Source organism: Chiloscyllium punctatum, chromosome 48 (assembly GCF_047496795.1).
Source record: "Chiloscyllium punctatum isolate Juve2018m chromosome 48, sChiPun1.3, whole genome shotgun sequence".
Lineage (NCBI taxonomy): Eukaryota > Metazoa > Chordata > Chondrichthyes > Orectolobiformes > Hemiscylliidae > Chiloscyllium > Chiloscyllium punctatum.
In genome coordinates this window covers 48,704,722-48,730,302 of record NC_092786.1, presented here as the reverse complement: position 1 = coordinate 48,730,302, position 25,581 = coordinate 48,704,722, and the positions used below count along the sequence as shown (strand labels likewise).

At 40.3% G+C, this 25,581-nt stretch overlaps 1 protein-coding gene and 1 non-coding gene across 5 annotated transcripts in view; one reads left to right on the top strand and one right to left on the bottom strand.

Annotated features, from left to right (window-relative positions):
- Positions 1–11,706, bottom strand: part of fanci (FA complementation group I) — a 66,244-nt gene extending 54,538 nt beyond the window's left edge. For 2 of the 4 annotated variants that reach the window (XM_072565155.1, XM_072565158.1), the window contains exons 1-12: positions 11,612–11,685; positions 7,782–7,873; positions 7,329–7,445; positions 6,585–6,657; positions 5,936–6,066; positions 4,514–4,667; positions 4,274–4,331; positions 3,634–3,675; positions 3,401–3,524; positions 3,065–3,150; positions 2,340–2,472; positions 1,185–1,277 (exon numbers count right to left, since the gene is read on the bottom strand). In XM_072565155.1, coding sequence (XP_072421256.1) covers positions 1,185–1,277; positions 2,340–2,472; positions 3,065–3,150; positions 3,401–3,524; positions 3,634–3,675; positions 4,274–4,331; positions 4,514–4,667; positions 5,936–6,066; positions 6,585–6,657; positions 7,329–7,412 — 978 coding nt within the window. In that variant the 5' untranslated portion in view covers positions 7,413–7,445; positions 7,782–7,873; positions 11,612–11,685. The other 2 variants (XM_072565156.1, XM_072565157.1) reach the window with 2 other exon arrangements.
- Positions 11,707–12,643: 937 nt separating this feature from the next.
- Positions 12,644–12,716, top strand: trnar-acg (transfer RNA arginine (anticodon ACG)). The gene has a single exon. It is a non-coding gene; the product is annotated as a tRNA-Arg (tRNA).
- Positions 12,717–25,581: the final 12,865 nt, after the last annotated feature.

The following is a 25,581-nucleotide window of genomic DNA, read 5'->3' as shown; positions in this document are numbered from 1 at the left end:
ATCACAGACCTCTACCCTAAGCACACAACCAAATTTGATGTTTCCTAACATATTAACATGTGTGGCATGAGTGCAGATATATGCCCTATGGGACTGAATACAGATAAACTCACTCCCAGATATCCCCATCATAGGCACAAACATCATGGATTACTTGTGAACTGCCTTAATCACCCATTTAAGTAGGGATGGATTCAAACCTAAATCTCAAGAAGGAAAGAGCCAAATGCTAACTCACTAAATCACTTGGACTCACACACAAAAAACAGCAGATTGAGGAAGACTGCTGTAAATTACAATCCTGAACGAAGCATTTACATCTGTATAACTGTTCTTCACTATTTGGTCTTATTGAACAAGTACTTACCAAAAATCCCTCAGACACAAGAACTACCTCACATAATGATCAGTGAAGGCAAAGGACATCACACCAAAAGCTAAAAATTTAAGCAAGGTGGAACTAATGATCAAATTAAAGGTTGTAATTTAAGTGTTTAAGACAGCTTGAAGAGCAAACTCCAGCTGAAGGTTTAACTTGAACACAGCTGCAGGTACGTCTAAGACATGCAGAATTTAGATGATCCAGGGTTTGGATTAATAAGTAGAAACTGGGGTAAAAGGCATAAATTGTTGAGGCAGAATTCTGCGAGTTAGTGAGGCAAATCAGGGCAAGACATATATTTAATGGTAAGGTCCTGGCAATGTTGTAGAACAAAGAGACCTCGGAGTGCAGTTCATAGTGCCTCAAAAGTGGAGTCACAGGTAGATAGGATAGTGAAGGCGGCGTTTAAAGGGATTTTAAATATTTAAAAGGCATCTGGATGGGTATATGAATAGGAAGGGTTTAGAGGGATATGGGCCAAATGCTGGCAAGTGGGACTAGATTTATTTAGAATATCTGGTCGGCATGGATTAGTTGGACTGAAGGGTCTGTTTCTATGCTGTACATCTCTATGACTCTACCATGTTGGAAAATTCATTATTATATAAAATTTACTCATGAGAGTTAAAATCTGAGCAAGATCATCTCCACTTGAGTAATAAACAATATTCTTCATATCACTAATCTAATACACTGAGTCTGATGACTTGATGATTCAATGTAAACAATCTTGCCAGTCAACTCCCACCCAACTCTATTTGGAGATTCTAAATGAAATAAAGTGATGGAAGAATAAACATACCTGCTCCTCAAATCGATGTATCCTAGCTACAGACAGCATCAATGCAATGTTAAAAGAGCAGAGAACCCGGCTGGTATCTCCTTGTTGGCCAGCCTAGACAAATGGCAAATATAGGATACTTTAAGATTTTGATAATCAGTTTTAGTTATACTAAATTATGAATGGTACTTTTGAAATAAAATGTGTTTCTCTGAGCACTTTCTACCTGATACATTGTTTCCCCACCCAACAGTGGGCAATACTGGCACCTGGATGATCAATTTGGAAGAAACAAGACCTTAGTGATGTGACTGTCTCCAGCCCCTCCCAATTTCATTATCCGATTGAGAGACAATAATGTTGCTGCACTTGGCAGGGTTCACAAAGGAAATACAACAAAGAAAATCATCTAAAACTGCAGCTATCCTCACTGTAAGACACCAAGCATTAACATGCCAATACAACCCAAGTGCAATCTTCTGACAAATTACATTATTTAGATTTAAAAATTGAAATGGCACAACCAGAGTTAATTTCTCCTTCAATAAATTTAATGCTTAAATTCACAGGCAATTATTTTAAAAAGCTTTTAATTCATTCAGAATGTTTTGCAATATTTTATAAACATCAGTGATAAACATCAGTGGTTTATCAAGGTGTAATAAGATTATTAATTTGATTATTAAGAGCAATGGAACAGGTGCTTTCAGAAACCATGTCTCCATTGCATAGAATTATGTGCACTTTTGACTGAAGTAGAATATAATCCTGTATCTGAGAAAACCATTCTGACCAACAAAAAAACTTAGCACACGTTTGATTTTTAAAAAAGCTGCCTTGCAAGTTCTCCATTTGCCTCTCAAATATCTGAAGTTTTAAACAGGTTACTCTTTACTCATTTCTTCTTCCCAGTAATCTTCAATATTGAAAAGATACTGCAGTGCATAAAATTAACCTTTCCCAGAATTTCATAATTGCTAATTGCCCGACATCAATTTTCCCTTTTGCTTTTAATCTAAAGGTGTTTAAAAACCATTACCAGCATCTCAAAGATACTTTCATCCCTTTGACTCTTCCCCATCTCTTTTGTATGTCTGGCAGAACAATCTTTTACCTAGGTTTCTTGGTAAGACAAAAGGCAAAATGTGCTGACAGAAACTGGACACTCCATCACACCTTTAGATACTTGATGAGTTCACGGCCTAGATCATGGTCCAGTTTGATAGCAAACACGATATGAAGAATGACTGTTCCTTCTACATGACAAAGCTGGTCCTGTGGCACTGTTACAGCCTCCAACTCCATGGACCTTTAAAATGAAAACAAAAGTACACTTCTGTGCAAAAATAAAAGTGATAACATAGCCTGGGTAAACAGCAAACTTGCAATCTCTGCCATAATTTTAAGCAGAGGGAAGCAGGGTGCATATTTGGGTGAGGTGGTAAGACAAGGGATATTCACGATCTGAACACACCCATAATTAGATTAGATTACATTACAGTGTGGAAACAGGCCCTTCGGCCCAACAAGTCCACACTGACCCGCCGAAGCGCAACCCACCCATACCCCTACATTTACCCCTTACCTAACACTATGGGCAATTTAGCATGGCCAATTCACTTGACCCAGCACATCTCTGGACTGTGGGAGGAAACCGGAGCACCCGGAGGAAACCCACGCAGACACGTGGAGAACGTGCAAACTCCACACAGACAGTTGCCTGAGGCAGGAATTGAACCCGGGTCTCTGGCGCTGTGAGGCAGCAGTGCTAACCACTGTGCCACCGTGCCGTCCAAAACTGTGCCATGCAAGAACATCAATCAGATAAGGTCAGGAACAGATTCCAATGGAATACCTTTTTGCTATTTTAAATAAGCTAGCACACAAGAGTGACAACTCACTCAGTTCCTGTCTGTTCTTCTTTCTGCAACTGATCCTGTTGATGGAAGAATGTTGTGATCCCTTCTAAAAGAGTTTTCTTACAACCCTATAAAATAAAAGAACAAATCACAAAGTAAAGAGTTGGACAATTTACCTGCAATCGTTATCATACAAGTGAATAACAACAATGCTTTCTCAACAATATTTAGCCAGACTACATTTATTAACATCTCAAGCATCACTTTGAAGCATTGCTACACAGTGCTTGACTTTTTACCCTGAAGAAAGTAAGTTTCCCAAAATGGTAAAATTTTGCTGTAAATCAGCATGCCAATATTGTTTTTTTTTCATCCTACCTTAGCGGAGAGAAGAAGCAACTGATAGACAAGTGGAGGCAGTTCCTGCAAGTCCAACTTGGGCAACATTCTCAGCACTTTCATCATAACAAACTGAAGTTCCTCTATACTGAGTGGGACATCCCTTTGGGAAGGAGAACAAACAAGGACACACGGATTTAATTTTTAGCTACAGAAATTCATTTTGGTAAAATGTTGCTTTTTAGTCATTGAACTGATAGAAATAAATTTACCTAAACATTGATGTGAGGTGAATGACACATTTTGGATCCCATCTGGAAAATAAAAGAAAGCATTTAAAAACAGAAATAAAATTATGTTCCTAGAAGTACAGAGCAGGCTCAATACACATGTAGAATAATTTACTGTAGAATGAGTTTCAAATGGCATTCCTAGCCTGAGTAAAGTCAGCTGATCCTGGCCCAAGCAACATTTAGGGGGCACTAAAACTGGCCTCAGCACCCTGAATTAAGGAGTTCTGATGCCATTACTGATTGGTTTGCAGTAAACCCCGGATTGAAAGAGTTTTGCAGATGTCGGAGAGGAAAGAATCAGACCTCCATCATTTGACAGCTTGCCCTAAATGAACTCTCTCATGCACACATTAAGACAAATTAATTGGACAGCTTAATAGATGGGTGCTGGCATCCATGGAACAGTTCTCCACATTATGTCAAAATTTTAGAAGACATAGGAAGGAGAAGAACATTGCAACTGAATTTTCCAACAAGTAATCTTAAATTACAAGGAACTTCTCCAGTTCCTTGTATATTCTTATGTTGCTAATTGCTTCTTGATCGAATTTCCAATTTCCTAAAGTATTGCTATCTAATGGTATGTTACTTTGGATTACTCACACATGATGCTACTTGCCTGCTGGAACACAGTGTGTTGATTAGTTGCTTCTTGTATTCTTCTCCATTCAAGTGACCTAGCAAATAAAAGGAGAATAAAAATATGTAAAATTATACATAACAGATGGCTAAAATCCCTTAGAAATATACTACCTACATGATAGGGCTTCTTGGGTAAGTTCAAAAAATGGAGAAGACGCATATACACCAATAAATATTTAATATTTGCTGTTCAGTATATTTTTCAAACTTTCCTCACCGCCACCATAATTCAGGCTTTCTTGGGAGGCCAGAACAGTAAGTATTGTAGGAAAAAGATCCAGTGATTTGCCATTGATAATGCTTCCTCCCTTGATAGCATCCACATACAGGCTTGCCAATTCAGCTAAAGTAGCTCCAGGGAGTTGATGTGCCTAAAAAGAAGACCTCAGACTTCAGAGTGCATAAAGTCTACAGATCACATTAGATTTTGCAAATTATGTATGCCCTGATACCCACAATCTCACATTGTTAACTCTTTATATAAACACTTTATAGTCACAAGAACAGGCCGTTTCGGTGAAAAATTATTTAACATAATACTGTACTATACCCAGTAATAAGGCAACATGGAGGTAATAAATGTTAAGAGCTTCTTTACTAGCATTTAAGTATAATATTGCTACTACTATTTCAGTGGAGTCACTTGATGAGTACAATGGATGCCAAGCCAATCTTCCATCTTGCAAACTTGTTAAACTGCCATTTATCTGTTAACCCTTTGCCTCACCAGATACAACCCATGTATCATCATTGTCTTTTCAGACCAACATCAGCTCTAAATCCTCTAATGACTCCCCTTTAAAACTTTTACCCTTGTTCTAAATTCCTTCATGCCCTCTTTACAGAAAACTTTGATAGCTTATGGACTCCAATGCTTCCTTACATAATGATATTCAGAACAGACAAAAAAGTAACAACAACATCAATATAACAATCTAAAAGTAAAATCAGAATTGAATGCAAATACAAACATTTTTTGGGACAACATGAGATCATTATGGTTGATGAATTTCTAAACCACCTAGTTTTCTCATCACATCATCTTCTCTCACTAGAAAAGTGCACTGATTTTCTCTAAAATCATTATGCTTTGTTTACTTTACCAATGGACTAACTATAACTCTACCATACTTTCATTGTCACAATTCTACTTGATTCCTCCATTTGTAAACTGTATGTTTTGTTATTTTAACAAATCACGACTCGTGAATAAATACTTTGTTGATCATAATCTTATATAAACTCAAAAACATCAACTGGAACATCACAAAGTTTTTTTCTTATTTTCACAGAAAACAAATTCCATTTCATTAATGTTCTCAAATTATTGCCAGTGCGAAAAATGGATATTCTTATATTCTGTACAAATTTTCAGGGATTAATAGCAAGTGCAGCTGCAGAAGCAGAATCTTAATCTGAAAACATGACTACATTTAGAACATAAAATACCTTATCCTTAAATGACAGATAACTGCTTTTAGCATTAAAATATTTTGTTCAGTGAACCTGCTTCCGGGCTGGAGAGTGGTGAGGGACCTGGGGCTAGAGAGCAAACAAGCATGTCTGAATGCAGATAATCCAACTATCATTAAATGTTTTGTTAGAGAGATGCTCATCATCTATTTATTTCATAGTTTACCTCAAGCATCAGCAAACCAATCATGTCTGTTGCCACATCTGATTGTAGATCTCCTGATTCAACTAATTGCATGCAATGTTTGTAAACAAAAAGCCTCAGACAAACTCCTTCATTTGAAACACATGGGGAACCTATAAAGGCAAAACAAAAGGACAAGATATACTATATCAACACTCAACTCTCTGAATTTACTGGTTAACAGGTAGGGGATCAAATACTGCAGAGAGATCGCATAGCACTGTTTTAACTCCAGGATATGGCTTCAAATTTAGTCTTCTTTCAGTGTTGTTTGTAGTTTGCATATTATGGTTTAGAATTCGATAACTAACTCACGGTAGGACTCATATACAGTTAGATTAGGGCTAATTACAATAAATACATTTCTTTCATTTATTTTCTACCCATTAAGTGTATATATTGGCCTGAAGTCAGTAGGTGCCATTTTCAGTTGACTTCAAAACTATATTACAACAATTACATTGCTGAAAAATAAAAAAAATACTTTCTTTCCATAAGCCATAAACTGATCAATATGCACTTGTTCCAATTAAATACAAGGTGATGGGATGAGGGATGGAATGCATTAAACTGTTGCATTCCCTGAAGTTGGAATTTGATAAACAAATATTGTTTATTATTGAGCACCAACCTTTAAAAATAGCTCTCATCAGCATTCCAATCTCCTTCCCTTTCAAAGCATAACGTGTTATCAGGGCACCAACCTGTAACAAAAGTAATATTCAAATTATAATGTCACACTGTTAACTAATTAAACGCAAAGTAAAACATGGGTCAGAGTATATACACAAGCCTGAATTTGATATAAGCATCTCATTCACAAAATTACACTTGTGTACAAATTACTTTTCTATAAACAATTAACCCCTTTTCAAATAAACACCAATAGGAATTGCAGTTGGAACTTTTTTTTACACGTATACTGGATTGCCTGTGAAAAGCCCTCAAAAGTTTTCAGAATCTGGAGGAGATAGTGCTCATAAGAGACGTGACTGAAGTAGTCATTAAAGTACTTGCTCAATAATATTCAAACTTGTTTTTTGAAACAGGTGAAAATATTCTGAAATGAAACCATAAAATGTTGAAAATACTCAGCAAGTCAGGTAGAAGAGAAAGCAAGGTTAATGTTTGGGTCTCTGACCTGTCTCCACAGGTGTAAACCCTACTACTTAATGCCAGCATTATCTGTTTTTAGTTCAGACTTCCAGTATTTTATTTTGGACAATATCATAATGCATGTATCTTTTAAGTTAATATTTTTGAATGTAATGTATCATAAACATTTTATTTAAACTTCAAAGTGTCTTGTTGAAACAGTTATATTTTAACATTATATTATAATGCTGCATTATATAAGGCAAAGAAAGTTGCTCACCTCCTGTTCTTTCATGTGCTGCAGTAACTGCAGCAATCCTTGACAATCCTCAGCTGCTGCCAAATCCAAAATTTTCTGATCCATCTTGGCTCATATAAAAGTAACACGAAATGCTACCTACAAAGAAAAGCTACTTCAGTGTTTAATGGAAATATGTGCATTTAATACAATGCCTCCATACACCCCTCAAAAAAAACACCAGGACACCACATAAAATGAACTACTACAGAACGAATCCAGAAACAAAATAAAATGAACAGAAAATGCTGGAAATGTGCAGCAATTCTGGTAGCATCTATCTTTTTCTCTCTACAGATGCTATCAGACCAGCTGAATACTTCCAGCATTTTGATTTTATTTTTGATTTCCAAAATTCACAGCGAATAACTAAATCTTGCAGTGTGACCGAATATATATGAGATTTGATGGGTTCAATTGAAAATGTTAACCTACCTTTTCAATGCTGGTTCACCAGCCTAGATTTTCTATTTTTATGTCAGACTTCTAGAGTTAAATGTTGAGTCAAAATCATCAGATGGTCAACCCTAAAACCAGAGACATTGATTTAAAGATAACTGGCAAAGGAAGCAACAATGACATGAGGGAAAACATTTTTTTTAAACAGAACATGTTTTAAGATCTGAAATGATATTCTTAAAAGTATATTAAAGGCAGATTCAATTTAGGCTTTCAAAAGAGAATTTTGGAGTTACAGGGAAAAGACAGGTGAGTTTGACTGGGAGAATTGCTATTACAAGGAGCTGATATGGACACAATGGATGCTGGAAGTGACATCCTTTTGTGCTGTGAACAGCATATAATTACATGACAGAATTTAATACACAAGATTTTAGACAGGGGAAGGGGAAAAGGAACTTCCTGTCACAATGAGGGGAGGGCAGAAACCTGACAGTGCTATCTTCGTGATTAGAAGGAATTCATTTTGTCAGTGACGGAAAGTCACTCTGATAGAGACTGTGGAATAAAGAGGGAAATCACCCACACAGGGATAGTTCTATAACAGTTTACCATTTTGTATGACTAGAGCCTTACAAAATTGGAACAACCAAATATGCTGTATTTTAAAGGGGCTGTCCATTTGTTTTGCTGTTTGTCCTGAGACCCTGAAGAGACTCCCTTTGTTTGGGATACATTACCTTGGAGTTTCAGATTGCTTAATGGAGTGGGAGTGCAGCATTGCAGACATGATAATGTGATGACACCATGCAGTAAATTAGAATTGTGTATTGCCTTAGCCTCCAACCCTCCCCAGTTCTGAAGGCCAAGAGAACTGGCGACCAATAACCAGGCAGAAAAACAAAATGCAAAAAAACTCAACAGGTTTAGAAGCATCTGTGCAGTTAGAAACAGAGTTAACGTACAGCCCAGTTTTCGCAAGCAGAGTCATACTGTACTTGAAATATTACCTGTTCCTGTGTTCACAGGTGCTGCCAAACATGATTTTGTCCAGCACTTTCTGTTTTTACTTCTGATTCCAGTATTCCACAGTGCTCATAAAATAACCAAACTCCAGAGATCTAGAGAGCCTGCTATGCTGAGGGTGGATGGAGCCACCAGCCCTGATGTGAAGACCTGTGATTTGTCTCCGCCCATGACCAGAACTTTACCACCCACTCACCTATCAATATATCTCATAATTTTATAGATAGATAGTCATAACACAGCTTAACGGAAGGATGTTGTGAAACTCGAAAGATTTACAAGGATATTACCAGGATTGGAGGATTTGAGCGATAGGGAGAGGTTAAATAGGCTAGGGCTGTTTTCCCTGGAGCATTGGAGGCTGAGGGGTGACCTTATAGAGCTTTATAAAATCATGAGGGGCATGGATAGGGTAAATAGACCCTCTTTTCACTGAGGTGGGGAGAGTCCAGAGTAGAGGGCATAGGTTTAGGGTGAGAGGGGAAAGATATAAAAGAGACATAAGGGGCAACTTTTTCACAGAGAGGGTGTTGCATGTGTGGAACGGGCTGCCAGAGGAAGTCGTGGAGGCTCGTGCAATTGCAACGTTTAAAAGGCATCTGGATGGGTACATGAATAGGAAGGGTTTGGAGGGATATGGGGACAGGTGCTGGTAGGTAGGACTAGATTGGGTTGGGATATCTGGTTGGCATGGACGGGTTGGACCAAATGGTAAGTTTCTGTGCTGTACATCTCTATGACTCTATAAACAGCATAAGAAAAGACACTGCCGTCCATTGTGTGTGTGTGTGTGGTGGTTCATCAACCATCTATCTCATGAGATGGTGATGGCTTAGTCGTATTATTGCAAGGCCATTAATCGAGAGATCCAGATCTCGGAACCTGGGTTCAATTGAGATGACAGAATTTGAATTAGAATCATAAAGTCATAGAGATGTACAGCAAGAAAACAGACTCTTCTGTCCAACTCGTCTATGCTGACCAGATTTCCCAACCTAATCTTGTCCCACCTGCCAGCACACGGCCCATATCCCTCCAAACACTTCTTATTCATATACCCATCCAGATGCCTTTTAAATACTGCAATTGTACTAGCCTCCATCACTTCCTCTGGCAGCCCATTCCACACATGCATCACCCTCTGCATGAAAAAGTTGCCCCTTAGGTCTCATTTATATCCTTCCCCTCTCACCCTAAACCTACGCTCTCTGATTCTGGACTCCACACCCCAGGGAAGAGACCTTTTCTGTTTACCCTATCCATGTCCCTCATGATTTTATAAACCCCTATAAGTTTACCTCTCAGCCGCCGACGCTCTAGGGAAAACAGCCCTAGCCTATTCAGTCTTTCCCTATAGCTCAAATCCTCTAACCCTGGCAACATCCTCGTGAATCCTCTCTGAACCCTTTCAAGTTTCACAACATCCTTCCGATAGGAAGGAGACCAGAACTGCACATAATAATTCAAAAGCAGCCTAACCAATGTCCTGTACAGCTGCAACATGACCTCCCAACTCGTGTACTCAATAATCTGACCAATAAAGGAAAGCATACCAAACGCTTTCTTCACTATCCTATCTACCTGCAACTCTACTTTCAAGGAGCTATGAATCTGCACTCCAAGGTCTCTTTGTTCAACAACAATCCCTAGGACCTTACCATTAAATGTACAAGTTCTGCTAAGGTTTGCTTTCCCAAAATGCAGCATCTCACATTTATCTAAATAAAACTCCATCTGCCACTCCTCAGCCGATTGGCTCATCTAATTAAGAAGGTAAAAACTGGATTAGTGGTGCTGGAAGAGCACAGCAGTTCAGGCAGCATCCAACGAGCAGCGAAATCAACGTTTCAGGCAAAAGCCCCTAATTAAGATCCCATTGTAATCCAAGGTAACCTTCTTGGCTGTCCACTACACCTCCAATTTTAAATTTCTTTTAAAACCTGGAATTAAGAGCTTTAGTTTAAAACCATGAAAACGTTGTTGATTGTCAAAAAAAAACTCATCTGGTTCACTAATGTGGGTGACATTTTGAGATGTTATTTCACAGGTCTCTCAGTCCAGGGGTCTGGACACTATCACTGCACCACATGAGGGCCCATCAAAACCTGGTGTTCTCAGGCAGTCGCCCATCACATACGAACCAGGCCTGAATCACACACTTTGATTTCTCACCACAGATGCTGTCAGACCTGCTGAGATTTTCCAGCAATTTCTCTTTTTGTTTACAAGTTTGCTTAGTTTCCAAGATCAGACATGATCGGTTGTTTTAATGTGGCCACAGACTGTGGTCAACTCTAAACTGCCCGCTGAATCAGCTTAGCAAGCTACTCAACTGTCACCAATTGTCACTTTTTAAAAGGCAAGTAGAATTGGGCAATAAATGCTGGCTAGCCAACATTGCCCGCATCCCATGAGTGAATAAAGAAACAAAATCTGACCCTATTTTTCAGCACTTGGGCCTGTCACCTTGTGTGCTTTTGTGTCTTGTAATCAGTTCAAAGAATGATAAAGATCTACAGTACAGCACAGAGAAAAAAAAGTGTCTGAGCAAATTAGAAACCATCACCTAACAACTCTAACCCAGCATTCTTTATAATTATATGGTGCTTCTTGTAAATAAATGTCCAATGTCTTTTTCTCATAGAAGCTAGTCTCATCGTGTATTATGTAGTGGACATGGCTTTCAGCAACACACACCAAGGTTAATGTCTAACCTCAGGCTGGCAGGGCACTACTGATAATCAGTAGGACCGTGCTGCCAGGCTCACGGTGTAGGGTCTGACCGCCCATGTACAGTAGTCGCTCCCTCTGCCCCAGCCTCCCCCTCAGTATTTACCTACCCCCGGTGCTGCAGCTCACAACAGCGCCATCACACCTCCCGCGCAAATAATCCGGCCATCCCATTGGCCGCGTTTACCCAGCACCGCCCTATCATTGGTCCGGGCTGAAACCAATTGTTGAAAGCCGAACCAGAGCCGCACCACATCATTGGCCCAAACCTCAAGCCGTTCTGCAATACAATTGGTCAATTGGAATCTGCCTGTGCATTGGTCTAGATGAAGTCAGGGTAGCAATACAAATGGACAATAAGGATTTGATTTATCATTGGTTTCGGTGAAGCCAACACAATTAGACAACGTGGGATAGCCATTTCATTGGTTAAAACGGAACCTAATGTGGTAATATAATTGGACAACGGTGTTCTGCCTTTTTATTGGTTGAAACAGGGACAATACGCCGAGACTATTGGGCAAAGACGCTTTCGCTTTTTTATTGGTTAAAACGGAAGGCCATGTGACGATACGATTAGATAAGGAGGTTCTGCCCTTTCATTGGTCACTAGGGCCCAATCACAATTCAGCGATTTACCCTGTAGCCTTCTGATTGGTTAATCTCACACACCTCCCCACCTCGCTGCTCGGATCGAGAAGAAGCCTTTTTAAATAAAATGGCGGCTGAAGCCAGTAATGGGGGGAGGGATTTATTGGAGCCTAGCAATACATGAGGTGATTCTTTCCCCACTCCATTTTTACCACACTTCCGCGTTGAAAATGAATCGCAGCAGAAAGATAAATGGGGACAAACCCTTTCTCTGGGAGTTTTGATCGAATTGCAGGTTTCTCAGGGTGAATAAAAAAAACAATATTTATCACCGCAACAGGGTGTAAATACCGAACCTTTAACTGGCCTTTTAACTCTACTTGATGAAAAAAAATGATGTGGAGGAGCCGGAGTTGGACCGGCGTGGACAAAGTTAAAAATCACGCATCACCCGATCATAAATAAACCTGTTTCAAATAAAATTATTGGACGGAAATAACGACATTGTTTCCTGTAGCTTCCTCAAATGAAATGCGCTGCCTTGTTCCTGTGGGCCAGTGGCGCAATGGATAACGCGTCTGACTACGGATCAGAAGATTCTAGGTTCGACTCCTGGCTGGCTCGTGTTTTTGTTTTGTCTTCGTACAAATATCATAAGATTAGATTAGATTAGTTTAGATTACTTACAGTGTGGAAACTGTATAAATTATTTTGTTTTTAATGATCCTAAATACATAACATTCACAACTCAGAGATTATTCCAATTGTACTTTTGGTTACAGCAAATAAACAATTATTTTTGCAGCCCATTCATTGCAATTTCTGCTGAATGCAAATTTATTCTATTTCCAGAGCTTTAGCTGTTAGGCCTGGGCATTTAACTGTCACTAAATTGATATTCACAGAATTGTTACAGTGTAAAAAGAGGGCCACTCAGCCCATCGTGCCTGTGCCAGTTTGCCAAATGAGGATCTCAGGTGCTCCATTCTCCTGCCCTCTCTTTGTAAACCTGCACATGAGATGAAGCAAAAGTTGGCAGATGGAGTAAAATGTGAAGCTGAAAACCGAAAGAACTGCAGATGCTGTCAAGCAGAAACAAAAACAGAAGTTGTCAGAAAAGCTTAGCAGGTCTGGCAACAGTTTTAACATTTCAGGTCTGGTGACCCTTCCTCAGATCATGACCCTAAACGTTAAACCTGATTTTTTTTTTCACAATTGCAGTCAGATTTGTTGAGCTTTTCCAACAACCTCCGTGTTTCCGTGTTTAAAATGTGAAGTTGTTCATTTCAGAAGGGAGAACAAAAAAATGGTATTTAAATGAAGGAAAACTGCAGAAAGCAAAGGGTTTTTGTGGGTCATCATCAGCAATCGCTAATGAGTATGATTGCCTACCTAGGAAATTCCGTGTCACTCATATTGGATTTGTGTCCTTGTGTGGCTGATGAGCCCGATCCTAGAGCCACACCTCCGATCACACATTTAGCAGATGTTTCAGGAAGGTGGAATTGGACCTTGGCCTTGAGATTATTGACATTCCTTTCTCCAGTTCATTTTCTGTATATCCTCTTGATGACAGGTATAGAAACATAGAAGATAAGAGCAGAAAGAGTCCATTCGACCCTTCGAGCCTGCTCTGCCATTCATTTCAATTATGGCACTTTGATCCCATTTGCCCCAAGTGCAATATCTAACCACCCCTTGAATGCATTCAATGTTTTGGCATCAACTACCTCCCACCACTTGTGTGAAGAAATGTCTTCTCATCTCAATTCTAAATGGTCCACCCCAAAACCTCAGACTGTGACCCCTGGTTCTGGAGGTATTTTTGAAAAATTGTGACCCTTCATACTCCCTTTGTGTTTCCTTCAAATTGATTTAATCTGAATGAGGGTTCACATGCGTTGACATCTATGTTGTATGTCTTGAGGGAAGCTTTCAGTGAGTATTTGAAATAATTCCTTTGTCCTCCTCCCATTTAACTTCCTTCCTTGAGCTAAGTGAAGAAGATTTGATTCAGCAGTTGGAAATCAGGCACCCTAAGCATGTGACTGGCTCAGCAGAGTTGGTTTTAGGTTATCATTGCCTCGATGCTGGTGCTATTAACTCCTTCAAGGACGTGTGTTAATAAACCTGTTCTCCCAGCTAATGTGAAGAATCAGTCTCAAACATATTAAGGGTACTTCTCAAAGGTGTTGAGGTGATGCCTATGTGTAGTCCATGTTTTGGAGCCATATAGAAGAGTTGGAAGGATGACTGCCTTATACATAAGGATCTTTGTAGACTCTCATCCTTAGATGTCCAAAGGCAGAGTTCACAGATTTGATGTGATGTTGAATCTCTGCATTGATGTCAGCCTTAGATGATGGTTAGCTTCCCAGGTAAGGAAATTATCCATGTTTAGGAGGATATTGCCATTGATCTCAACATGAACTCAACCTGGGACAGGTTGGTAAAGAATTTGAGTCTTATTGAGGTTAAGGCTGAGACCAATTCTTCGGTATGCTTCTGCAAAGGCTTGACGATTCACTTCCAAGAAGGCCGACATGACGTTGTTGTCACTGAAGTTCCACAAGTGAAGTTGGTGTTGTTTCCTCCTCAGATCTTAACCAGCTGAGGGTTAAGCGTTTGTGATCCATTCCATAGACAATGTCAACACTACTGGAAAGTTGGTTCTTGACCAGATGAAGAGTGGTGGTAATGAAGATAGACAAAAGGGCAGGGGCAATGACACATCCCTACTTGAGCACTGTCTTGAGCTCAGAAGATTCTGTAATAATACCAATGATGAGGACTGTTGCTAATAACTTGCCATGAAGTAGTCAGAGAACATTGATGAAGTTCACTGGGTAGCTTTTGACAGGGTCTTCCATAGCAATTCCCAATTGAATGAGTCAAAAACCTTGATCAGATTGATGAAGGCTCTGAAGAATGGTTGGTGCTTTTCCTGGCATTTCTCTTGGAGTTGCCCAGCAATGAAAATCATGTCCATAATTCCATGGTTTGGTCGGAAGCTACACGCTTTCTGGAAGGATTTCCTCAGAGTGAGAGACAGCACCCAATAAGATTTTGGGCAATGATCTTGGGAGATTTCTTGGTAGTTCCTACAGTACATGGCAGCATCCCTGAGATTGGCAGGCACTTCTTTCTAGCAGATTTTCAGTAAGAGTTAATGGACATGGCGGGTAAGCTCAGTTTCGTCAAGCTTGAAAATCTCCACCGGATTCCCATCTACTCCTTTGGCTTTTCCATTCTTTATGTGTCTAATGGCGGCTTCAACATCCTAATCAAAAGCAAGCATCTTAATACTGAACCCTGCAGAGTCACGCTGGAAACAGCCTTTTAATTACAAAAACAGCCACCAACCATTGTCTTTTTCCTTCCATCTACTGAGCCAATTGTGGATTCGACTTGCCACTTTCATATAGTTCCTGTGTTTGGACTTTTCTGTCTATTTGGCCATTGGAGACTTTGTCAAGAAGCAGAGGCAGGAGAAATTATCATGGGTGGGTGTGGGGTGGGGAAATGGCAGTGGCACTGAACTAACGTTTTGTGCCTGTTTTCACAGCACGACACAAATTACATGAAATATCCAGGGGGCAAAACAAATGAGGATGTTATGGTAATAAATAGCAGCACAGCAAATGTATGAGAAAACCTTAAAGGATAAATAGTGTTATGAACCAGGTCAGACCCCTCGCCCCCTCAAAACATTTCAAGAAAGTAGTCCAGATCCAAACTGTGCTAGTTTTAAGCAGATATTGAGTGGATATTCCAGGAGAGATGCAGCTGGTCAAACCATTTAGTTTTAAACAAAACAATTTATTTACAAGATTACCAAATGAAATGCAAATAAAAGAGAACAGAATACCTAATAACTTAACCTATCTGAAAATCCAACACATTATCCCAACTCAGTGATGCTGTACCAAACTTCTGCAACAATCCCCACAAACATCCCTCAGCAAAAAAGGTAAATCAAATACAGGCTCTTACAGGAGAGAGAGAAATGGCAGAGGTACTCAACATGGAACACCTTCTTCCATGCAACTGTTTCTTGGATCAGCAGCCTCACTGACTGCCTGCTTTCAACAAACAGCCAGACTGCTAAAACCAAACCAAATCAAACCAGAGAGAAGCTGAGCTGGCAGAACTGGCCACTCCTCTTCATTGTACAAGTGTCTTTTCAAAAAACTTGAAAGCATTCTCAAGTAGGTCAACTCCAGACATTTCGGAGTCTATCTTTACGACCTCCTGAAAAAAAAACAGTACAACTTAACCTTGTTAAAGGAGCAGAATCATCACAATTGTCATTATATCCCTAGGACTAAGAGTGATGCTTCTACATTTAGAGTCATAGAGATATGCAACATGGAAACAGACCGTTTGGTCCAACTCGTCCATGCCGATTAGATATCCTAAACTAATCTAGTCCTATTTGCTGGCACTTGACCCATATCCTTCTAAACCCTTCCTATTCATATACCCATCGACATGCCTATTAAATGCTGTAATTGTATCAGCCTCCATCACTTCTTCTGGCAGCTCATTCCATGCACACACCACCCTCTGTCTGAAAAGGTTGCCCCTTAGGTGCCTTTATATCTTTCTCCTCTCACCGTAAACCCATGCCCTCTAGTTCTGGACTCCCACAACCCACGTAAAATACTTTGTCTATTTATCCTACCTTTGAGACCGTTCTGTATCCAATTGGCTCGTTCTCTCTGTATCCCATAAGATCTAACTATACTCCCATGGGAAACCTTGTTGAACCCCTTACTGAAGTCCATATAGATCACTACTACTGCTCTGCCCTCATCAATCCTCTTTGTTACTTCTTCAAAAAACTCAATCAAGTTTTATGAGACATGATTTCCCACATACAAATCCATGCTGACTATCCCTAATCAGTCCTTGCCTTTCCAAATACATGTACATCCTGTCCCTCAGGATTCCCTCCAACAACTTGCCCACCACTGAGGTCAAGTTCACTGGTCTATAGTTCCCTGGCTTGTCCTTACCACCTTTATTAAATAGTGGCACCACGTTAGCCAACCTCCAGTCTTCCGGCATCTCACCTGTGACTAACAATGATACAAATATCTCAGCAAGGGGCCCAGTAATCACTTCCCTAGTTTTCCAGAGTTCTAACATACACCTGATTAGATCCTGGGAATTTATCCACCTTTATGTGTTTCAAGACATCCAGCACTTGTTGCTTTGTAATATGGACATTTTTGAAGATCTATTTCCCCACATTCTATATATTCCATAACCTTCCCCACAGTAAACACTGTTGCGAAATACTCATTTAGTATCTCCCCCATCTTCTGCGGCTGTATACATGGGCTGCCTTGCTGATCTTTGAGGGGCCCTAATCTCTCTTCTTTCTCTCTTGTGGGAATCTAGGCAATGTGGGGGACAGTAATTAGACATGGTTAAGAAAGCAATTCCTGAGGGAGACATTGATTATATATACAACAGATTAGTTCTACAATGCTAATTATAGAATAATTCCAGGGCAGGAAGAGGCCATTTCGCCTATCGAGTCTGCACAGACCCGCCAAGAAGCATCTCACTTAAACCAGTATTTATCATCCTGGACACTACTGGACAATTTAGCACAGCCAATCCACCTATCCTTTGATAAAACCTGAAGGAACTGCGGATGTTGTAAATCAGAAACAAAAACAGAAACAAAAATTGCTGGAAAAGCTCAGCAGGTCTGACAGCATCTTTGAAGAGAATTTAGAGTTAACATTTTGGGTCGAGTCACCCCTCTGATGAACCAAAACATTAACTCTGATTTTGCCACCTGGCATTTGGACGGTGGGAGGAAACAGCACCCGGTACAGACAGAACCCAACTGAAATTCACACAGATGTCACCCAAGGCTGGAATTGAATCCAGGTCCTGTGAAACAGCAATACTAACCGCTGAATCACCATACCACCCAATGCTGTAAAGTCTTTTTCAGGTTTAAGTATTATGAGTCAGCCCCTGAGAAATATTTTTGTTGCAGGTAAGAATTAACTATTCAGCCAGTGTCATTACTGAGTACTTCAAGATGAGGAGAAACAAAGCATTAGGTAATATACAAGTCATTACTCCACTTCTCATACCAACCATACTTGCATTCTTTGAGGAAGATTACAAATATTGTATTCGTTTGTAAAGAATGTTGTGTTGTATATGCTTGGTCATAAAGCTTTGCTTTCAGACAACTGTGCTTACATCATAGAATGGGAGAAAGTGAGGACTGCAGATGCTGGAGATCAGAGCTGAAAATGTGTTGCTGGAAAAGCGCAGCAGGTCAGGCAGCATCCAAGAAGCAGGAGAATCGACGTTTCGGGTATGAGCCCTTCTTCAGGAATGAGGAAGGTGTGCTAAGCAGACTAAGATAAAAGGTAGGAAGGAGGGACTTGGGGGAGAGGCTTTGGAAATGCGATAGGTAGAAGGAGGTTAAGGTGAGGGTGATAAGGTGAGGGTGATAGGCCGAATTGGGGGTGGGGGCGGAGAGGTCAGGAAGAAGATTGCAGGTTAGGAAGGTGGTGCTGAATTCGAGGGTTGGGACTGAGACAAGGTGGGGGGAGGGGAAATGAGGAAACTGGAGAAATCTGAGTTCATCCCTTGTGGTTAGAGGGTTCCTAGGCGGAAGATGAGGCGCTCTTCCTCCAGCCGTTGTGTTGCTATGGTCTGGCGATAGAGGAGTCCAAGGACCTGCATGTCCTTGGTGGAGTGGGAGGGGGAGTTGAAATGTCGAGCCACGGGGTGGTTGGGTTGGTTGGTCCGGGTGTCCCAGAGGTGTTCTCTGAAACATTCCGCAAGTAGGCGGCCTATCTCCCCAATATAGAGGAGGCCACATCAGGTGCAGCGGATGCAGTAAATGATGTGTGTGGAGGTGCAGGTGAATTTGTGACAGATATGGAAGGATCCCTTGGGGCCTTGGAGGGAAGTAAGGGGGGAGGTGTGGGCGCAGGTTTTGCATTTCTTGCGGATGCAGGGGAAGGTGCTGGGAGTGGAGGTTGGGTTGGTGGGGGGTGTGGACGTGACGAGGGAGAAACGGAGGGAGTGGTCTTTTTGGAACGCTGATAGGGGAGGGGAGGGGAGGGAAATATATCCCTGGTGGTGGGGTCCGTTTGGAGGTGGCGGAAATGACGATGGATGATACGATGTATATGGAGGTTGGGGTGGTAGATGAGGACCAGTGGGGTTCTGTCCTGGTGGCGATTGGAGGAGTGGGGCTCAAGGGCAGAGGAGTGGGAAGTGGAGAAGATGAGGTGGAAAGCATCGTTGACCACATCTGGGGGGAAATTGTGGCCTTTGAAGAAGGAGGCCATCTGGGTTGTACGGTATTGGAACTGGTCCTCCTGGGAGCAGATGCAGTGGAGACGAAAGAATTGGGAATATGGGATGGCGTTTTTACAGGGGACAGAGTGGGAGGAGGTGTAGTCTAGGTAGCTGTGGGAGTCGGTCGGTTTACAGTAAATGTCCGTGTTGATTCGGTCGCCCGAGATAGAAATGGAGAGATCGAGGAAGGGGAGGATGGAGTCTGAGATGGTCCAGGTAAATTTGAGGTCGGGGTGGAAGGTGTTAGTAAAGTGTATGAACTGTTCAACCTCCTCGTGGGAGCACGAGGCAGCGCCGATATCATAGAATCCCTACAGAGTGGAAACAGGCCACATGGCCCAACGAGTCTACACACTGACCCTCCGAAGGCTAATTTACCCAGACCCATTCCCCTACCGCATTACTCTACATATATCCGTGACTAATGTACCTAACCTACACATCCCTGAACATTATGGCAATTTAGCATGGCCAATTCACCTAAACTGGACATCTTTGGAATGTGGGAGGAAACTGGAACATCTGGAGGATATAGGGAGAATGTGGAAACTCCACACAGACAGTTGCCCAAGGCTGGAATCAAACTGCACTGTGAGGCAGCAGTACTAATGACTGAGCCACCATGCCGCTTGGAATCACTTCGGGCTCATTTGATCAACATCCAGGGGATAACATGCATCACCTTTCTCTGGGACAGATTCAAAGCTGAGTAATAAAAGATAAGGATTCTAACTCTCCCTTTTACTGGGCTTCCGATGGAGTAATATAGGTGATTACATAATGAGAATATAAAGCTACTGAAGTGTCTTCAGCAGATTAGTTGACAACATGGTTGCAAAATGCTAGTAGATTTCCTGTATGTCATGGTGGCAACAATTAGTTGTTAGTCGGCAACAACTTCCAATTCAGGTCAAAGTGGTTTTCGACAATTAACTTTAATACACATTGACTAGTGGCAGCATTTTTCTATGGATCACATTAAACTGCAACAATTTTGGAAAAAAGACTGGCTCCTCTGAGTTATCAGTTCTGACTGTCTTCCATCAAAAAGGCATTTACGATTGTTTAATTGCACATGTGAACTTTAGGCTCTGTTCTAATTTCTGAGTGTTCTGACAGCACTCTAACCTTTGAAGGGAACAGTTAGCAATTTTTGTACTATTCAGCCATTCTAAGCTTTCACTCCTTCAATTATTTGCAACATGCTTTATTGTACTTTATGTGTCAACCTTTAGCGTATACTGGATATTTTCTTATCAATTCACTTTTTAAACTATCGTTATCATTCATTAACACACTGTGGGTGTTTATTGCCCATTCCTAGATTGTCCTTGAATAAATGCAGTACTTATGACGAGTAAATCAACACAACTGAATAACATGATAAGCATTTCAGAGCACATATAAGAATGAACCGTGTTGTTGTGGGTCATGGAGTCACTAACGGGCCCAGGCTCAGATTGAGGGTAGCAGTTTCCTTTTCTGAGAGGTATCAGTGGTCCTTGCTGATGAAGGGCTTTTGCCTGAAACGTCGATTTCGCTGCTCGTTGGATGCTGCCTGAACTGCTGTGCTCTTCCAGCACCACTAATCCAGTATTTGGTTTTCAGCATCTGCAGTCATTGTTTTTACCCTATCAAACAACATAATACGTTTCTAATTCTCAGTGTGGAAGAAGAGTCATTTTCTACTCAAAACATTAGCAATATTTTTCCTTCCACAGATGCTGACAGACTAGTTGAGATTGTCAACCACTTATTATTTGAAGTTCAAATCTCCAGCAGCCACAGCACTTTGTTTTTATTTCTGTCTAAATTGATAGCTTGCTTCTTTCTGAAGATGTATTTCTCTAAGGTGTTCACTGTTCCCCATTTAAGGTGTAACATTCCAAGTGCCCATGAAGTTGACCTCCTTCAACTGTTCATCATGTGAGAAGAGTAAACTTTCTTCATATAGGGAAACATAATAAAATATAGCAAATACAGCAAAGATTAATGATACAAATTATTTCTTCTTGCAGTTAACTTCTCCAGAATTGTTGCAATTTCCCTTAATGTAGAACCCTCAAGAAACTGCTTACACTTAGCCCTTAAAGTTCTGTGGTTCCTTGAACAGGGCCTCACAAGGTGGTTGTATATTTGACATTGATAATTTTCATGAATGTCTCCACAGTGCAGCAAATCACATGATCATGTTGTGGCATTGCAATCTTTGCAATCATTGTCCAAATATTCATAATGCTTACGCTTTTTCAATTGCATATGTGAAATTTAGGCAAATGTAAGTAAAACTTACTTCATATCCCTTCATCATTCATTTTATTGCATTATCATCTCTCATTCTTTCCTGCCTTGCTGTATGTTGTTATGCCCCACAGTACAGAATCTGATTTAATTTTTGATGTGTGTTGCAGAATGTGACATTTAAAAAAATATAAAACTTTTCAGATTTATTCTGAAGAAGGGTAACTGGACCAAAAACGTTAACTATGATTTACAGTCATAGTGTTGTACAGCATGAAAACAGACCCTTCAGTCCAACTTGTCCATGTCAATCAGATATCCTAAATTAATATGGTCCCATTTGCCAACATTTGGTCCATATCCCTGTAAACCCTTCTTATTCAAATACCCATCCAGATACCTATTAAATGTTGTAATTGTATTTGCCTCAACCATTTGCCCTGGCAGTTCATTCCATATCCACACCACCCTCTGCTTGAAAAAGTTGCTCCTTAGGTCCCTTTTAAATCTTTCCCCTCTCACCCTAAACCTATGTCCTCTTGTTTTGATCTTCCTGGGAAACAGACATTGCCTATTCACCCTATCCATGCCCTTCATGATTTTATAAACCTCTATAGGGTCACCCCTCAGCTCTGACCTTTCTGGGAAAAGCCTATATAGCATCTCCCTATAGTTCAATCTCTCCAACCCCAGCAACATCCTTGTAAATCTTTTCTGAACCCTTTCAAGTTTCACAACATCTATCCTGTAGCAGGGAGACCAGAATTGAATGCAGTATTCAAAAAGTGGCCTAACCAAGTCCTATATAGCAGCAACATGATCTCCCAACTGCTATACTCAGTTGCACATCTGGAGCATTGTGTACAGTTTTGGTCCCCTTATTTAAGGAAAGATATTATTTCATTGGAGATAGTTCAGAGAAGGCATTGTCTCAGAGCTGAGGGGAAGCTCTTCTTTTCTCAATGTGTTGAGAGTCTTTGGCAGTCCTTGATACAGAGAGATGTGGTGCAGAGACCTTGTTGTATTTAAGGCTGATATAGATAGATTTTTGATTGATAAAAGAATCAAAGGTTATCGGAAAAGGGCAGGAAAGTGGATGTGAGGAATGTGGGATGAGCCATGATCCTGTTACATAGTGGAGCAGATGTGAGGGACCAAATGACCTAATCTTGTTCCTATTTCTCATGATTCTTATTGTTCCTTTTAAAGTAATAGTCTAATTGCATATTGAATGCTTTGATTAAGTCAGTCTCTGCCACGCATTCAGACAATGTATTCTCGACCCTAACCCTGCACAGTTTAAAAATTAATTTTTCCACATTTTACTTTTGCTTCCAGTGCTAAGTACTCTAAATCTGTGCTTCTTTACCTCCATTCTTTCACGAATGGGACCATTTACTCCCCATTTAGTCTATCCAAAGCTCTCATGATTTTTAGTACTACAAGCAGAACTTCCACTCAATTCATCTTCTCTACAGTGAACAGTCTAAGCTTCTCCAATCTATCATAATCAATAATCCTTCTCCCTGGAATCACTCTCACAAACCTTTTCTGCGCTTTCTTCATAGCATCCTTTCTAAAGTACAATGGCCAGAATTGGATGCAATGTTCTAAATGAAGCCAAAATAGTGTTTTATATATGAAAGACAGACTCCCTTGCTCTTGCACTCAATGTCTGTATTAGACTAGATTCCCTACAGTGTGGAAACAGGCCCTTCGGGCCAACAAGTCCACACCGACCCTCTAAAGGGCAACCCAGCCAGACCCATTCCCCTACCCCACATTATGTGGCAATTTAGCATAGCAATTCACCTGACCTGCACATCTTTGGATTGTGGGGGGAAACTGAAGCACCCAGAGGAAACCCACACAGACACGGGGAGAATGTGCAAAGTCCACACAGTCACCCAAGGTGGGAATCGAACCCTCGTCCCTGGTGCTGTGAGGTAGCAGTGCTGACCACTGAGCCACAATGCCACCCCTAAGAATTCTAAGATTCTGTAAAGTATACAGTATATACAGTACAAAGTACATTTGCTTGTTCAACCTGTTCTGCCACATTTAGTGATTTATGCACATTTATAACCATGTCCCTCTGCTCCAGCACCAGAGTAGTACTTATTTTTATATTGTCTCTCCATGCTTGCTTGACAAATTAAATCACCTCACTCTTCTCCACATTGAATGTCACCTGCTACTTATCCGTCCACTCCACAAACTTGTCTGTTCTTTTGAAGTTATACACATGCTCGTGCAGAGTTGACAATGATTCCGTGTGCCCAAAGTAGCATTTCTGAACTTTTTTGCAACAATAGTGATGGCATTGAACTTATTTTGTTAATGTTTAATGGATCAATCCATACGGTCAAGCTATGTTTGATTAATTTTCAATTCATTTACAATACAGCTACTGACAACATTCGTGATATAATAGACAGAATAATGCTTAGCAAAGGATATTTAGGTTAGTAAAGCAATTACTTCATGATTCTGAGTTTTGAAACTTACAAATTAAACTTTCTTGTTATAAAATCCAGAACTTCCATATTCTTCTCCAAACATTATTACAAATTTAGTTTGCTTCTGTCCTAGTTATTTCAACTTTGCACTGCCCCCGGTGCATTGTCTTCATCCTAACATTGAAAGCGATGCCTACAACCATCTAACCCATAAAATCTGGAATCCACACTTCCTTATAACTGTTGAGTTGTGTAAACTTTAAGTCACTCCTTATCCCAACAAATATCAGTGTTTTGTTTCAATTGTTGTAGCACCGCAGACCTTGGACCTTAGATTTCTCGATTTCAAAATTATGTTCAGGGGTTATAGACCAGAAAGTACTTTGCAGTTCATCCAACCAGTTTCAAAGATAAATGACCTATCAGTCATAGAATAGCTCATTTATCTAATTATGTGTCAACATTGTATAAACAACTTAATTCCATTGTCTCCCTGGGAAAATTCCATATATTCAATCTCATTACATTAAATAATTTAATCTAAATCACATATGTACCTTCATTCTTCTAAATTTGAGCCTGTAATGCCACGTTTGCTAGGGATCCTGGCAAACTCAATTCATGCATTATCATAGACATTTTGAAAACTTGAGGATTCTGCTTCTGCTTTTGTTGCACTGGAGTCACATTCTAATAACATTTTTCTGTTAGTATTTAAATGGATAGTGGCAGTGCTAGCTAAATCAGGCTGAAATAGTAATGCTGATAATTATAATTTATACAAGCATACAGGCAAGGAACTGGAATAGACCATTCAGCCCTTTGAGCTTGCTGATCAGGGTTGATCTGATTTTAACCTCAGCTCTGCATTTTGGCATACCACTGATAATCTTTGTAATCAAGAGTCTATATGTCTCTGCCATAACAACATTTAAAGATGCTGCATCCACTGTCTTTTGAGGAGGAGAAAGAATCAAAATCCTGTGAGAGAAAATACTTTTTCTCATCTCTGCTTTAAATGGGCAACCACTCATTTTTAATTCAACATCTGCCCAGTCAAGTCCCCTAAGGATCTTTTATGTTTCAATTACATCACTTCTGACTCTTCTAAATTCCAGGGAATATAGGCCTGGCCTGTCTCGCCTTTTCTCATAAGTCAAACGACTCAATCCAGCTATTAGTCTATTGAATCTGCTCTGGACTACTTCAAATGCATTAACATCTCTGTGTAAGCACAGTGACCAGTACTGTACACAGTCTTACCAATGCCCCCTGTCTAACTAAAACCTAACCTCCTGACTTTTATAATCAATTCTCCTCTCAATAAAACATAATATTCTATTAGTATTTCCTGATTACTTGCTGGATCTGCATACTAAACCTCTGCAATTCATGCACAAGTAAACTTAGATCTTTCTGCATCCTTTCTATTCTTTCTGCCA